Source organism: Leptopilina boulardi, unplaced genomic scaffold, assembly GCF_019393585.1.
Source record: "Leptopilina boulardi isolate dan_hultmark-lab unplaced genomic scaffold, ZJU_Lbou_2.1 LbouV2_317, whole genome shotgun sequence".
Classification (NCBI taxonomy): domain Eukaryota; kingdom Metazoa; phylum Arthropoda; class Insecta; order Hymenoptera; family Figitidae; genus Leptopilina; species Leptopilina boulardi.
In genome coordinates, this window is record NW_026137882.1 from 255,704 (window position 1) to 272,942 (window position 17,239).

Below are 17,239 nucleotides of genomic sequence, written 5' to 3' on the forward strand. Positions count from 1 at the left end.
AATGACGATCGTCACCAACACTAACACGCTTATGATTTCCTCAACAAATGAGTATCGTACTCAATGAAACAAATGACAATGGACACTCAAACAGTAATGATATTTCCTCAACATGTAAAAATTGTATTAAATTAAACAAATGACGATCGTCACTTACTAACACTAATGCGTTAATGATTTCCTCAACAAGTGAGTATCGTGTTCAATGTAACAAGTAATGTATTATAACAGTAATGATATTTTCTCAACATTTGAAAATCGGAATGAATGAAAAAAATGACGATCGCCACCAACACTAACGCGATAATGATTTCCTCAACAAATGAGTATCTTACTCAATAAAAGAAATGACAATCGACTATCAAACAGTAATTATATTTCCTCAACATGTAAAAATCTGATTCAATAAAACAAATGACGCACGCACAGTGGGCCAGGAACGCATATTTTTGGCCAAAATTCATAATTCTCAAAATAACAAAAATTTACAACTATTAGCTATGCCTTTTACTGTTTTTGGGGTCGCTGATTACGAATCTGAAGTCAGATTTGAAATATCGATAATATCGAATCATGATGGGTTTCGGTTTCACTTTAGTTGATGCTTGTCAGTACTATATAAACAAATTTGTTAATAGTATACCGGAACAAGAAATATTTACAATATATACAACTTAAACTGTTTGCAATAGGTGGAACATAAGTATTTACAACACATCTAAAATGTTTTACACATCTTGTGAAACAAATAATTTGTTAAACGCAACACGGCGGGAAGAAAAAAACAAGAAAAGTTTATAATATGTCTGTCTATATGTATGTCTGTCTGTATGGATATCTGTATGTATGTGTGTACGTATGTTTGTATGTATATATATGTACACGGAAAAAATTAATTCAGTATATTTTACATAACAGTGATGGAGTAGCGGATACAGCTTTTTACGAAACTGAGTTTTGTAAAATGTGATGGATATTTTTGGATAAACTACTTCTCGACCATCATAAATAAAATCATCAGCTCCGTCATCTCAAATTATCCGTCACCATAAAAAATGGTAATTATTTAGGGATGGATGTATGAAAGTATGTGTGAATGTATGTCTGTCTATATGTTTGTCTGTCTGTCCGTATGTATTTCCGTGTTTATGTCAGCATGTCTGTCTGTCTATTTGTATATCTGTATGTCTGTCTATATGTCTATATGTATGTTTGTATATTTATATACACGGAAAGAAGGTTACACTTATAAAGTCAGTGCCTTGTTTGACGGATAAAAACTGTGGGCTAAGCCAATCCAGTGCAGGCACAGGATTTTCAGATGTACGCACCGAAAATTTCGATGCATGCATGGTAATTCCGCATGCTAGCTCCGACAGAGGGCGTTGAAATGCACAGAAAAAGATGGTGACAACTTTAGCACCTTATTTTTATGTGTCGCAACTTAGAAATAAGGTGCTTACACCGTGTTTCTAAGTGTAACCTTCTTTCCGTGTATGTATATAAAAACAAATGTTTAAAAAATATGTGTTGTATGTTAAATATTATAAGTGATACGAAGAGGAACAATTTTCTTAAATTTTATAAAATTGCTCCTTTCCTGCTCTTACCCTCATTTTTCTATTTCAATTCTTGTACTTATTTTATTCCCTTCTTTTTTCTATTTAATTTGTTTATATTTTTTTCTTTTTCTCTTATTCTTCTTTTTTAATTCGATATTCTTTACACATTTTTTTAAAAGAAAATGTATATTTTAATTGAAAACACACAATGGAATTAATTGTAATTTAAACTTAAAATATATTTGTAATACCTAATGTTAATTAAATAAAAATCTTAAACTGATTTTCATAAATTTCACAGTAATATATTTACTCAGACTCACGTACCATTCATAATTTGTTTCTAATGAACGCTAGGCGAGAACTTCGACGCTACGCTGGAGCTCACAGTACTCGCCTATCATTCAACTCACAAAGCATTCAGACTCACGTACCATTCATAATTTGTTTCTAATGAACACTAGGCGAGAATTTCGACGCTACACGGGAGCTCACAGTACTCGCCTACCATTCAACTCACGAAGCATTCAGACCTAAGTTTTTTAACCTAAGTTTTGAAAAACCTAAGTGTTTTCAAAATATTAAAAGAAAAAAAGTAAAAACTTTTTTTAAACAATACATAATAAACAAGATGTAAATTCAGATGTTCATTACATGAACATTTTGCTTCCTCTTTACGATCAGCAAAAAAATTTGTTTCCTCGTGGAGAAAGCATTAACATTAAAATAAAGATACATTAATAATATAATAATATAAACATTTGAGTATACATTTGCGTATACATTTGAGTTAAATTTAAAAAATTAATGAAAGTTGAAAAATCAAAAATTCACATTCTAGCTGAAATTTCTAAAAATTAATGAAAAATAATATATAAGTTATAATTATTTACAAGTATATCGGTTTGTTTCAATGCAAGGAACACAATTATTTTATACTTATTTAAACACGAGAAGGTATAATAGAATATAATCGAAATAGACTTTAATAGAATAATAAAAAGATTATCGAAATAGATTTTAATAGAATAATAAAAAGATTATTAAATATTAAAAATTTTAAATAGAAACATAAAAAAGGTTTCATATAAAAATAATAAATTTTATTTTCGAGAAATTACTTTTCCTCTTAATATTAATTTGTCTAAAGGTAGTTTTTCATCAGTAATTTGTTGTATATCCTTTAATGAATTAATTTTTAAAGAAATGGTTGAATCATCTAAAATATTTTTAAATAATATTATAATATTATTATATAATATTAATAAATAATATTATATAATATTAATAAATAATATTATATAATATTAATAAATAATATTATAATATTATTATATAATATTAATAAATATGTAATGATCTGACTTTTTAATGCCAAAGGATTTGCTCGCCGGATGGAGTCCGTGTACCTATTTTGACTAGTTACTTTAAATCTCGGTAGATGGCGTGAAGCGCCATCTATGTTTCGATTAATTTCGGAACTATTTCTTACTATGATGTAGAGGAGAGGTGTAGTCATAGACGAAACTTTATTTAAACCTTCGAAAGAGAATATATTGTTTAAATAAAAGAATAATAAAATATACAAAAAAATGAATTATTACATAAAATAATATGAGAACGAAAGAATCTATACAATGCAAATAAAATACTAAACTCTAGAAAACATAATGATAAAAGAACTAGTTATTCTAGAGGAGCTTTTGCTGAGCTCCTATCGCGCTCGTCATTAATCCAGAATCAAACGGATTTAAACATATTTATCACGTTCGCGAAGATGTTGATCAGGACGGCGCATATTACTTTCGCGAGAGGTACTTTCTAGAATTTACCCCCTAGACGACGGTACGGACGGATACTAGGGTCGTGCACGCTAGGTCGATTATTATTCGTAATCGGGAAGAAGCTAGATATTGGATTCGGTTCCAATATTCATGCCCGACGCGAAACTAGTGCGAAGTAATATTCACTAGGTGTCTCCTCCACCCGAGAAGCGCCTCGAGATGGGGAATCGGCCTAGTGCATCATCTTTGTCAAGAGAGGGGCGCCTCTACTTGACAAGGATGGTCCTGTTGGAAGTGAGTTGGTAACCTGGTTCACCAGTCTTCCACGGAAGCACCCATAGGAAGTCCGGTTCACCAGGTAGGAGGAGGGCGAAGGGTGTTACTGTTCCGCAGAAGCACCTACAGGAACAAGTACAGCTCCTTCTAGGAAGTGAGGAAGGCTCTGGTGTTCAGAGAGACGCACCTCTACTGAGCACCAGGTAGCCAGGAGTGAGTCGCTCCCAATCGTCAGAGAAGCACCTCTAGGCGAGTCGGAAGAAGACTGACGAAAAAGGTGCGAGACGAAAGGTATATCACTAGCAGCTAGGTGACAGCGAGTGGTGGGGGAAGAGAGTGACACTACTACTTACGCTGTCTACTTTCTCTCTTTTCGCCGGGCGACTATACTACGATACTCTATCGTTACAAATAAGTATTAATAAAAATTGCACCATTATCGACTAAAATGCCAATGAGTTTTAAATTTTGTCCTTGAGAAAAATTAATTTCATCTATCACGTTAGAAACAGAAACTATTAGTTTGAATGTGCCATTTCTAATACTTTCAAAATATTCAGTATTTTTATTTTTGTTAATTATTATAAATTCATCTCTTAAGAATCCTTGAATTTCGATCTATTCTATATTATTAAGCACTTCAGATTTTTTAAAATTAATTTTGGTAATTTCCCTTTCATTGTTTATAATATTAAAATGTCCTAAATCTGTTATTTTTGTATAATTTTTAAGAACAAATTCAAATGGAACTGATCCTTGATTGTATGCTGATCCATCTTTAGCCATTAAATTTTGAAGAAAAATTTTCTAAAATAAATTGTTTTTTGGTATTATTAATATTTGCGTTATTTAATAATTGAGGACACCAATGCAATAACCAGACGGACGCTCGGACCGGCCGCGCTGAAGCCAGTCAACGAATGAAAAAGTCGAAAAAATTAAAATTTTGATTTTTGAAATATACTACGTTGTAGAAAATAAAACGGCGCATCATTTTTTCCTTTAACTTTATTTTGTAGAATGAATAGTTTTGACAATAATTGCAAAAAACTAAATATTTTCAATCAACAAATTTTATTGAATTTTTAAACACAAATCGTTCCAGTTCCGACAAATATTAATGAATTTACTTCAACTTTGGTATACCCACGCATTTAGGTCTAGAGAAGACGATAGCATGATGAAAAAGTTAAAAACCGTAAATTATTTAATTATTTATTAATTTAAGTAATAACTTACCTGTACTCTCGTTTTCCTATCTTCGCCGAAAAAAAGTCTGTGGGGAACTTTTTCGTTGCAAAAACTTCCAGTGAGACATTTGTTCCTCACATATCGAAGAAGTTTTGTGGAAAAATTCAGATCGATTTATTCAAAACTGATGAAGATACACAATTTTTAATGAAAAACACGCAACGCTTTGGCTGATTTGTGTGTTTATGTTGCTGAACATCGACCTTATCGACAATGCCGTCTGGCAGTGTTGGATCGTGGATCGCGGAGTTATTTTGATTGGCGTTGCGTGTTTTTCATTAAAAATTGTGTATCTTCGTCAGTTTTGAATAAATCGATCTGAATTTTTCCACAAAACTTCTACGATATGTGAGGAACAAATGTCTCACTCGAAGTTTTTTCAACGAAAAAGTTCCCCACAGACTTTTTGTCGGCGAAGATAGGAAAACGAGAGTACAGGTAAGTTATTATTTAAATTAATAAATAATTAAATAATTTACGGTTTTTAACTTTTTCATCATGCTATCGTCTTCTCTAGACCTAAATGCGTGGGTATACCAAAGTTGAAGTAAATTCATTAATATTTGTCGGAACTGGAACGATTTGTGTTTAAAAATTCAATAAAATTTGTTGATTGGAAATATTTAGTTTTTTGCAATTATTGTCAAAACTATTCATTCTACAAAAAAAAGTTAAAGGAAAAAAAGATGCGCCGTTTTATTTTCTACAACGTAGTATATTTCAAAAATCAAAATTTTGAATTTTAATTTTTTCGACTTTTTCATTCGTTGACTGGCTTCAGCGCGGCCGGTCCGAGTGTCCGTCTGGTTATTGCATTGATTAAAACTTTATTTTCTTTATTTAATAATTATTTATTTAAAAAAAATTTTGAAAAAAAATTCTACAGATATAAAAAAAAATTTTATTGAAAAAAATTTTTTTTTGCGTCCGAGTGATACTTTTTTATAATAACAAATAATAATAATTAATAAAAAATTGAATTAAATAGTTAATTATTATTTAATTATTCAATGATTAATAATAAGAAAAAAATAATTAAAGAAAAAAGAATTAAAAATATATTTTCACTTAAAAATAAATGCTAATAAATGCTCTTACTATAAATAGTTCATAAAAACTCCAATTTTTTACTATATCTTGAAACATCGAGATAATAAATAATTTTTTTACTATGCAAAGATAACTACTTACACAAATTTATCATTAATTCTTAATTTTGTTGTTAAAAATTCCGTTTTTAGGGTTCCGTACTCGGTTGGGAACCCTATTAGTATCGGTTTTTTTGAAATCGTGTACCCCCCCCCCTTAGTGGCCACACGAATTTATCTAGAGGGCTGAAATTTGGTACACATATGTATTTTTGCGTGTAGATTACTGGAAAAATATAGCGAACCTTATTCGGATCAATTTACATAGCGTTGTCAAGCAAAAATCAAAAATTTCGAAAAAAACTGATTTTTTCTCCCTAGCGCAAACAATATTCAACCCAGACAGTTTATAATTAGTATACAAATGTATTTTTACGGGAAAAATACATGGAAAAAAAAGCGATCACGATTAGAGTTGATGATTAACTTTATATAAAGTTTTTCAAGAAAAAATTACAATTTTAGGAAAAAAATGTATTTTTCCACCAAAAACGAACAAAATTTTATTTAAAGGGATTTAAATTTATATATTTTAACGTATTTTTACGTGTAGATTACAAAAAAAATATAGCGAGCATGATTGGAGTTGATTATCATAGCGTTGTCAAGGAAAAACCATGAATTTTTACGAAAAATGACTAAAAATGACTATGTACCCCCCCCCCTCTAGCAGCCACATCTTTTGACATAAAGATCTCAAATTTGGCATACTTACGTATTTTAACGTGAAAATTACAGGAAAAATATACCGAACTTGATTCGGATCAATTTACATAGCGTTGTCAAGGAAAAATCAAAAATTTTGAAAAAATGATATATGTGATACAAAAAGGAACAATTTTAAAAAAAAATTTAAGAAAATTGTTCCTCCTTTGGTATAAAAACAAAATAATTTTGTAAATATGTGTTGTATTTCAAATAATATAAGTGATACGAAGAGGAACAATTTTCTTAAATTATACAAAATTGGTCCTTTTTGTATCACTTATATTATTTGAAATACAACACATATTTAAATTTTTTTTTTGTTTTTATACCGAAGGAGGCACAATTTTCTTAAATTTTTTTTTAAATTGTTCCTTTTTGTATCACATATATTATTTAACATACAACATATATTTTTTAAACATTTGTTTTTATACCAAATAAGTTCGCTTCGAGTACAGAACCCTCGATTTCAGTGCGAGTGTAACTCGCACTTGTCCGATTTTTTTCGTTTTTTGCGGAAAAATACATTTTTTTATTAAATTTATCATTTTTCTTCAAAAATTTGATAAAAATTGATCATCAACTCCAATTGCGCTTACATTTTTCCCTTTTTTTCACGCAAAAATACTGTTTTACAGCAAATATGAACAGTTTGGGTTGAATATTATGTGCGCAAGGGAGAATAAATCATTTTTTTCAAAATTTTTGATTTTTCCTTGACAACGCTATGTAAATTGATCCGAATCAAGTTCGGTATATTTTTCCTGTAATTTTCACGTTAAAATACGTAAGTATGCCAAATTTGAGATCTTTATGTCAAAAGATGTGGCTGCTAGAGGGGGGGGTACATAGTCATTTTAGTCATTTTTCGTAAAAATTCATGGTTTTTCCTTGACAACGCTATGATAATCAACTCCAATCATGCTCCATCACGTCAGGATTTTTTTCTAACCTCAAAAAACATGTCGGATTTTGAGAAGTAGGCGATTTTTTTAAAAATTGATGTATTAACTTCAAACTTGGTACCTGAGGGTTTTTTGTGTCGCTGATTACGAATCTGAAGTTAGATTTTCAAAATCCAAAATGGCGGATCCAATATAGCGGACGAATTTTGAAAAAATTTTAAGATTTACTTCAAACTTGGTATCTAGGGGTTTTTTGGGTCGCTGATTACGAATCTGATGTCAGATTTCCGAAATTCGATATGTCTGATTCAATATTAAGGAATTATTTTTAAAAAATTGTCAGATTATTATGAAATTTGGTATCTACAGGTTTTCTAAGTTGCTGACAAGTAACACTAGGGAAGTGCCATACGCCGATTTTTCTGAAACTTGGCAGTTTTGTAGTTTTTTGAAAACAAATTGACACGTTTGTTTTGTTTTTCCTTAAAAGCTGATTTATGGGGGGGAAATACCCCTTGTATTTTTTTTTGGTAGGGGGACATTATTTTACGAAATTTTTCAAAAATTAATGTGCAATAGTGTATCTGGGGGTTTTTGGGTCACTGATTACGAATCTGATGTCAGATTTCAAAAATTCAAAATGGCATATCCAACATGGACTTCTAGCGGCCACATTAGATACGCCATTATCAATTTTTGAAAACTGACATCAGATTCGTAATCAGCGACCCAAAAAACCCCTAGATACCAAGTTTGAAGTAAAATCTTAAAATTTTTTTAAAATTCGTCCGCCATATTGGATCCGCCATTTTTTATTTTGAAAATCTAACTTCAGATTCGTAATCAGCGACACAAAAAACCCCCAGATACCAAGTTTGAAGTTAATACATCAATTTTTAAAAAAATCGCCTACTTGTTAAAATCCGACATGTTTTTTGAGGTTAGAAAAAAATCCTGACGTGATGGAGCAAAACGGACTTCGGATTCGTGTTCAGCGCGTCAAAATACATAGGGTTAGGGTATTCCGGTCAAAAGTACATGACACTTTTTTTTTGTGGGGCTGTGTAATTATTTATTATTTATTTAAATAATTCTTCATTTTCTTTGACGGCTTATTATTATATTTTTTAAATATTTATTGCCTATATATATTTTTTTAGATAATGAATTATAACATTATTATATATAATATATATATATATATATATGTAGAACGCATGATTCGAGGACATTTTCGTAATTGAACGCATGTTTCGGGGACATTTTGTTTTTTTGGGGACGTCCCCAAATAATCATTTGATGCAAGGCATGGTTTGGGGACATTTCACAGATACGAGCTAGTTTCAGGACCTTGAAGTTTCTATATGACTAAGAGATGGCGGGTCGATGTCGATTTCAGGGCAATTTTGGGTTTCAATAGAGAGTCCTCAAAACATACATTGGAAAAAATAAGAGTATATATAGATACCATCATTACGGGAACAACGATACTTACACATGCGCAATAGAAATATCTGCAATTAACAAATGCGCAGCAATAACAATTGACAAAAATGGATGCGCACATTATTAAATTGGGAAATATTTATGCGCAACTGAAATATCAGCACTTAATACATGCGCACAAATAATAAATTATAAAACCGGATGCGCACTTTAACAAAATAATACTTATACCAGCGCAATAGAATTATCTGTTATTAATACATGCGCAGTATAGAAAATTACCGAAAAAGATGCCCATATTAGTAAATTTTATAATATTTATGCGCAGTATAAATTTTAGCACTCAATAAATACGCATAAATAATAAATTACGAAAACGGATGCGCAATTTAATAAAATTTTACTGACACCTGCGCAATAATAATATCTTCTGTCAATACATGCGCAGTATGAAAAATTATCGGAAGAAGATGCACACTTTATGAAATTAGAGAATATTTATGCGCAGTAGGAATATTAACACTTAATACATGCGTACAAGATTCTTATACTTGCGCAGTAGAAATATCTGCTATCAATACATGCGCAGTATGGAAAATTATAGGAAAAAGATGCGCACATTATGAAATTAGAGAATATTTATGCGCAGTAGAAATATTAGCCTTTAATACATGCGCATAAGTAATAAACTACGAAATAAAATGCGCACTTTAATAAAACGATACTTATACTTTCGCAATAGAAATATCTGCTATCAATACATGCGCAGTATGTTAAATTATCAAAAGAAAATGCGCACATTAGGAAATTAGTAAATATTTATGCGCAGTATAAATTTTAGCACTTAATACATGCGCATAAATAATAAATTAGGAAATGGGGTGCGCACTTTAATAAAATTTTACTGATACCTGCGCAATAATAATATCTTCTGTCAATACATGCGCAGTATGGAAAATTATCAAAAGAAGATGCGCACATTATGAAATTAGAGAATATTTATGCGCAGTAGAAATATAAGCCCTTAATACATGCGCATAAGTAATAAACTACGAAATAAAATGCGCACTTTAATAAAACAATAGTTATACTTGCGCAATAGAAATATCTGCTATCAATACATGCGCAGTATGTTAAATTATCAAAAGAAAATGCGCACATTAGGAAATTAGTAAATATTTATGCGCAGTATAAATTTTAGCACTTAATACATGCGCATAAATAATAAATTAGGAAAAGGGATGCGCACTTTAATAAAATTTTACTGATACCTGCGCAATAATAATATCTTCTGTCAATACATGCGCAGTATGGAAAATTATCAAAAGAAGATGCGCACATTATGAAATTAGAGAATGTTTATGCGCAGTAGAAATATTAGCCCTTAATACATGCGCATAAGTAATAAACTACGAAATAAAATGCGCACTTTAATAAAACGATATTTATACTTGCGCAATAGAAATATCTGCTATCAATACATGCGCAGTATGGAAAATTATCTGAAGAAGATGCGCACATAATGAAATTAAGAAATAATAATGCGCAAAATAAATATTATCACAAAAACATGCGCATAAATGATAAATTATGAAAACGTTTGCCAACTTTAATAAAATTATACCTATACCTGTGTACTAATAAAATATCTGTTAATTATACGTGCGCAGTATATTAGGTACTTAGAAAATTCGACACTAAATGTCTTTGCCGATTATTTAAAATAAAAACATATTTAAAAATTTTTAAAATCTGATATCAGTACTAATGCAGGACTAGACTCTGTCCTTTCATAAAAGAAAAGAGATGAACATATAATATTCGATTGTTTTTATTGTTTTTCTTGCGAGATTCACGGTTTTTCGAGACGAGACTCGCTCGAAGTGTATAACTAGATATCATATTCTTAATCAGCGACCCTGCGTGAAGTTATTGTAAATTATATACTTATATGAGGCATTTCATATGAGAATACGGGGTCAGGTCTCGGATTTTTCTCAAAATTCGGTAAATTGTAGTGATGGTGGTGCTGAATAAGTGAACAAATTGTGAATTTAAAATTTTTCGAGATATTTACAACAACAAATTAGAGATATATATTTTTGCTTTACTTATAACTTTTTCCCTACTAAAAATAGAGAGAAATGTTAAGAATGTTTTTTAAGCAAAAGACCGTAACAATTTCTTAAAAAAATAAAATTGTTTATAACTTTTAAACATGTTTTCCCTCATTTTGAAGCGAGAAAAAAATCATGAATATTGTTTAAGTGAAAATAAATCTATGGTTAAATTTTTGAAATAGCATTATTTTTTGTTTACGAGATATTTATTAATTACACGACCGTTGGAAATTGTGCGACCTCTGCTTTTTCAACAACTATAAAACTGTTCAAATCTTTAAAAATATTAAAACTAAAAATTTTTCCTCTTTATTTTATCAAAGCTAATAAAATTCTGAAAGAAATGACACCTTGACAAGGAGAATATGTTAATTTTGCTTCCTCGTGGAGGAAGCTATGTAGTCCTTTCGTTTATAAAATTTTTAAAAATGGTGAAAACAAATTTTCCTCTATATAGAAAAATGTTATATGAGATCCTGATCAATTGTCCGGATGTATGTATGTGTGAGTGGATAGTTTTTGTGAACACGATATCTTTAAGAGGTTTTAATAGATTTGGATAAAATTTGGTAGGCTTATTTTACACATTAATCTCTCAAAAATGACGAGAGGATTTTTAAAAATACCCCCAAAAAAAATTTTATCGTCTTTTTTCCAAAAAATTTTTTTTAATTGAAAAAATTTTTTAATCGAAAAATTTAAGCTAATATATAATATAATCGTCTTCCTTATGTCAAGATGAATCGATTGATATATATAAAGTATAGATTTGATTGAAATTTAAAGAATTAATGAAAGTTAAAAAATCAAAAATTCTCATTTTAACTAAAAAATGTGTTTATTTAAATTCATGTTTATATATGAAATAATTTTATTCCTTGCATTGAAACAAATTGGTTGGTATATATAAAGTATAGATTTGATTTAAAATTTGAGAATTAATAAAAATTGAAAAATCGAAAATTCATATTTCAGCTAAAAAATTTTGTGTTTTTTTAAAATTCAAGTTGATGAATAAAATAATTGTATTCCTTGCATTAAAACGAATCGATTCGTATATATAAAGTTTATGTTACACTCAAAATTAATTAAAATTTTCTTTATTTTTCAAAAAATTTAATTAATTTAAAATATTTTTAACTTGAAATGTTTTAAATCAATCAATTGAATTGGACAAATTCATTGCTTCCTTCACGAGGAAGCGAATTTTTTGCTTCACACAATGAGCAAGCATAATGTTTATAAAATAAACATAAAGGACCCCCTCCTTGTTCAATTAGATATCTAAGAAAAACCCAATTTTCAATGTTTTTACTATTTTTTTTATTTCTCTGTCAAAAATTAATATTTTTAAACGTTCTTAGGCTCATTGAAATCGTATTTTGTTATGCAATTCAAATTATATAAAACAATTCATGTACACATTCTTCCCTAGCGTATGCAAACCGTGAAAGTTGGCTCATAAAATGTCAAAAAATTTAAATTTAATTCTACAATAAAATATAATGTTTAAAAATCAAGTAAATATATCATTCTAAACTTCTCTGATTTATGTAAGTAAATTTAAGATTTATACATTTTACTGATCATTTTTTGTCATATAAATATTAATCACAATTTTTTGACATTTTATGAGCCAACTTTCACGGTTTGCATACGCTAGGGAAGAATGCGAGGAAGAATGTGTACATGAATTGTTTTATATAATTTGAATTGCATAACAAAATACGATTTCAATGAGCCTAGGAACGTTTAAAAATATTAATTTTTGCCAGAGAAATAAAAAGAATAGTAAAAACATTGAAAATTGGGTTTTTCTTAGATATCTAATTGAAAAATTAACATATTCTCTTTGTCAAGGTGTCATTTCTTTCAGAATTTTATTAACTTTAATAAAATAAAGAGGAAAAAATTTTAGTTTAAATATTTTTGAAGATTTGAACAATTTTATAGTTGTTGAAAAAGCAGAGTTCGCACAATTTCCGACGGTAGTGTAACTATCAAAAGTTAATAAAAAATAAAATAATTTACAAAGAACTAAAATTAGAATAATTTTAAAAATGCCAGTCCAATGCTTATCGAAATCGGCACCTAACGAGTCCTATATGAACTATTTACTATTTTGGATAAACGGGCGTTAAATTAATAATTAATAATAAAAATTATTTAAATTTGAAGATATAATCTCCTGTTAATAATATAGATTGTTAAAAATGCTATTTCGACAGATTTTTTTGACGCAGAATTAGATGATCTTTCAAATAAAAAAAGAATTGACGATTTATCTCCTTTTCTTCAAATGTTATTAATTATAAATTTAATACCCGTTTATCCAAAATAGTAAATAGTTCATAAAGGGCTCGTTGGGTGCGGATTTCGATAAGCATTGGAATCACAGAAAAAACCTAGTCTTATTTTTGTTGCTACTCATTTTGAGTCCATGTTTTTTCTGTGATGGTATTTTTAAAATTATTCTAATTTTAGTTCTTTGTAAATTATTTTATTTTTTATTAACTTTTGATAGTTAATTAATTAATATCTCGTAAACAAAAAATAATGCTATTTCAAAAATTTAACCATAGATTTATTTTCACTTAAACAAAATTCATGATTTTTTTCTCGCTTCAAAATGAGGTACAACATGTTTAAAAGTTATAAACGAATTTTATTTTTTAAAGAAATTGTTAAGGTCTTTTACGTAAAAAACATTCTCAACATTTCTCATTATTTTTAGTAGAGAAAAAGTGACAAGTAAAGCAAAAAAATATTGCTGTAATTTATTGTTGTAAATATCTCGAATAATATTAAAAATTTTTAATTCAAAATTTGTACACTTATTTGACACCACTATCACTACAATTTACCGAGTTTTGAGAAAAATCCGAGACATGACCCCGTATTCTCATAAGAAATGCCTCATATAAGTATATAGTTTACAATGACTTCACGTGCTACAAAAACTAAATAATTTTTTTCTTGGAAACTACAAGACATACTATCTTTTTCAAAGTTTTTTATTTTTCAGGACATTGTACAGAATATTCATGAATTTTATGAAAAATATCGAAGATATACTTTTCGAATTATTTAAACAATTAAAATAGTTTTTTTTTAAATTAAACTTTTTCAGTTTTTTTTCAAAATTTTTTTTCATGAAAAAGCAGATAAATACGAGTATTTAAAAAAAATTCATTTCCATTGGTTAAAAATTACGTCAGTTATAATAAATCAAAAAAAAATTACAAAAAATTTAAATGTGCAATATTTTGGAAAATATTTTCAATTTTTTAAAAATACTTAGGATTTCATTTTTTGCCCCTTAAAGGGACCCAAATTTTCAATATTATAAAAATTTATCAAAACAGCATAAATCGGTGCGATCACTTGACGTTGAGTAGCTCACTAGCGATTGATTAGGGAATTAATTAAAGTTAAATAAATATGATCATGAGATTTTTAGAATTTTTGTTACTAAAAGTAGTAACTTAATTTATACCATTTTCAGGTGCCAAAAATTAAATTCATACTTTAAGAACATTCAATGTGTCTTATGTTTCTACCATAATTTAAGTAAGTAGCGATTGATTAAAGAATTAATGAGGGTAAAATGAATATGATCATGAGATTTTTAGAATTTTGGTAATTAAAAGCAGTAGCCGAATATAAAAAATATATATAAGTCAACCATTAAATGCATACTTTGAGTACCATCAATGTTTCTTTTGCTTCTATCAGAATTTTAGTAACCGTCGGTTGTTAATGTAATTAACAGGATGTAATGAGTAAGAATATAACGTATTAAGACAATTTGCTTTATAGAAAATGGTAGAAGTCTATAAACAATTTGCATTATTCAACAAGTAAATGCATACTTTGGGTACCATCAATGTTTCTTTTGCTTCTGTCAGAATTTCAGTAACTGGCAATTGATTAGCGAATTATTCATGGTAAAATAAATATGGCTTCTATTAAAATTTTAGTAACTAGCGTTTGTTAGCTAGCAGTCTATAAACAATTTGCATTAGTTAACAAGTAAACGCATACTATGAGTACTATTAATGTTTATTTTGCTTCTATCAGAATTTTATTAACTGGCGATTGATTAGGGTATTAAGGAGGGTAAAATAAATATGGACAGTAGATTATCAGAATTTTTGTATCTTAAAGTAGTAGCCGAATATAAATAATTTGCATTTGTCGAAAATTAAATGCATACTTTGAGTACAATTAATGTGTCTTAAATTTTTCTCAGAATTTAAGTAACCATCTATTGTTAATGTTATTAATACTTTTTAATGAGTAAGAATATAAGGTAGTACAGGATAGTAATTGAACTCGTATTCTAAACTAAAACAATTTATTTACTGTAAAAAGAAATTATATCAAACAAAAATGATTGCAATGGTTTCTTGGTGAACTTTGTCGAAATACTACCACATGTAGTCGAGTTCTCGTGCAGCTTCGTTTGCGCCACAACGAGGCGACGATCTAAACTAATATTAAATGGTACAAAATTTAAATTGAATACACGTACATTAGCCGCCCACCAATTAATCTTGATTAATTTAAAATTTCAATTTCGACCGTCAATTTGCACAATTTCACAATTGGACGCTTAAGAATACTATTAGCCGTTTTAACAGTTACGACCCTAACCTTTCCGTCTGCATTGCGGTGCGATTTTACAATTTTTCCCAAACGAGGCGAGTTGGAGTCACAAATTAGAACAACGTCGTTGATTTTTAAATTCTCAGTATCACAGGTCCATTTTATTCTCTGTTGCAATGAAGTGAGATATTCTTGTTTCTAGCAAATTCAAAAATCTTGGGTAATACGCTGGTTTACCTGCCACCGATTTAATTGATTCATGGGAACTTCTTGATGTCAGGATCAGGCAAGTTGGTGAGCGGTTCCCCGATTAGGAAATGAGCTGGCGTTAAAGGCTGTAAATCAAATAGCGTTGAAGGCAATGAACACAAAGGTCGTGAGTTTATGTAAGCTTCGATTTGCTCCAGAACGGTGCATAATTCCTCGAACGTGAGAAGAGTCAATCCGATCATTCGTTTCAAATTGAATTTACATGATTTCACTCCCGCCTCCCAAAGTCCTCCCATGTGTGGAGCTAAAGGTGGAATGAAACTCCAATCTATTTTCCGAACGCTGCAAAAGTCATTAATGGAATTATGAGACTCAGTTTCTAGCAACTGGTATAATTCCAGCAACTCATTATTTGCTCCCTGAAAATTCGTGGCATTGTCGCTAAATAATTACGTTGGACAACCACGTATCCCTACGAAACGCCGAAGAGTGACAATAAATTATTCAGCTGTAAGGTCGCCAACAACCTCCAGATGAATGGCCTTGGTTGAAAAGCAATCAAACACGGCGATGTAGGACTTGTTGGTCTTCCTTCCTCGACCCTTGTTTACGAGTGTGGTTATAGGCCCAGCAAAGTCGACCCCTGAAACTGAAAATGCTCGCTGAGGCTTCACTCTATCTGGTGGTAAGTCACCCATGATTTGAGTAAGATGCTTAGGATTATTGCGAAAACAACGAGTGCACTTATTCACAGTTAATCGTGCAAGATTTTTCCCACGAATGGGCCAAAATTTTTCGCGAATTGAATAGAGCAGTGCATGAGGACCGGCATGCGCGAGTTGATGATGCTCTCTTTTAAACAACAGCTGGTTAACTCTGTTATTGCTCGGTAGGTCAATGGAGTGCTTTACATCATATTCTCACGGAAGAGTGGCTCAATCTGCCGCCCAACCTGATCAATCCTGAAACGTCAAGAAAAGGTTTTAAACACGATAATGGACTCTTAATGTTGATTTTACCTTCGGACTTCAGATTCTGAATCTCCTTGCAAAAATGAATGTTCTAGATGTTCTTCAGAATGCACTGTCTCGATTGAGAAATTTCAGCAACTAAAAGCTCTGAAAAGGCTCGATTGGACGAATCTTTACGCAAGTTTGATATAAATCTCAGGCAATAGGCTATTACCCGTTCGATTTTAGTTAATGAAGAGAAATGATTAAT

General features: G+C 29.8%; 1 protein-coding gene across 1 annotated transcript; it reads right to left on the reverse strand.

The window, feature by feature from the left end:
• Nucleotides 1–16,065: 16,065 nt before the first annotated feature.
• On the reverse strand, nt 16,066–16,716 carry LOC127284054 (uncharacterized). The gene is made up of 2 exons (XM_051309336.1): nt 16,546–16,716; nt 16,066–16,437 (listed from the first exon to the last, which is right to left on the reverse strand). The coding sequence occupies exons 1-2, from the start codon at nt 16,714–16,716 to the stop codon at nt 16,066–16,068; spliced, it is 543 nt and encodes a 180-aa protein (XP_051165293.1).
• Nucleotides 16,717–17,239: the final 523 nt, after the last annotated feature.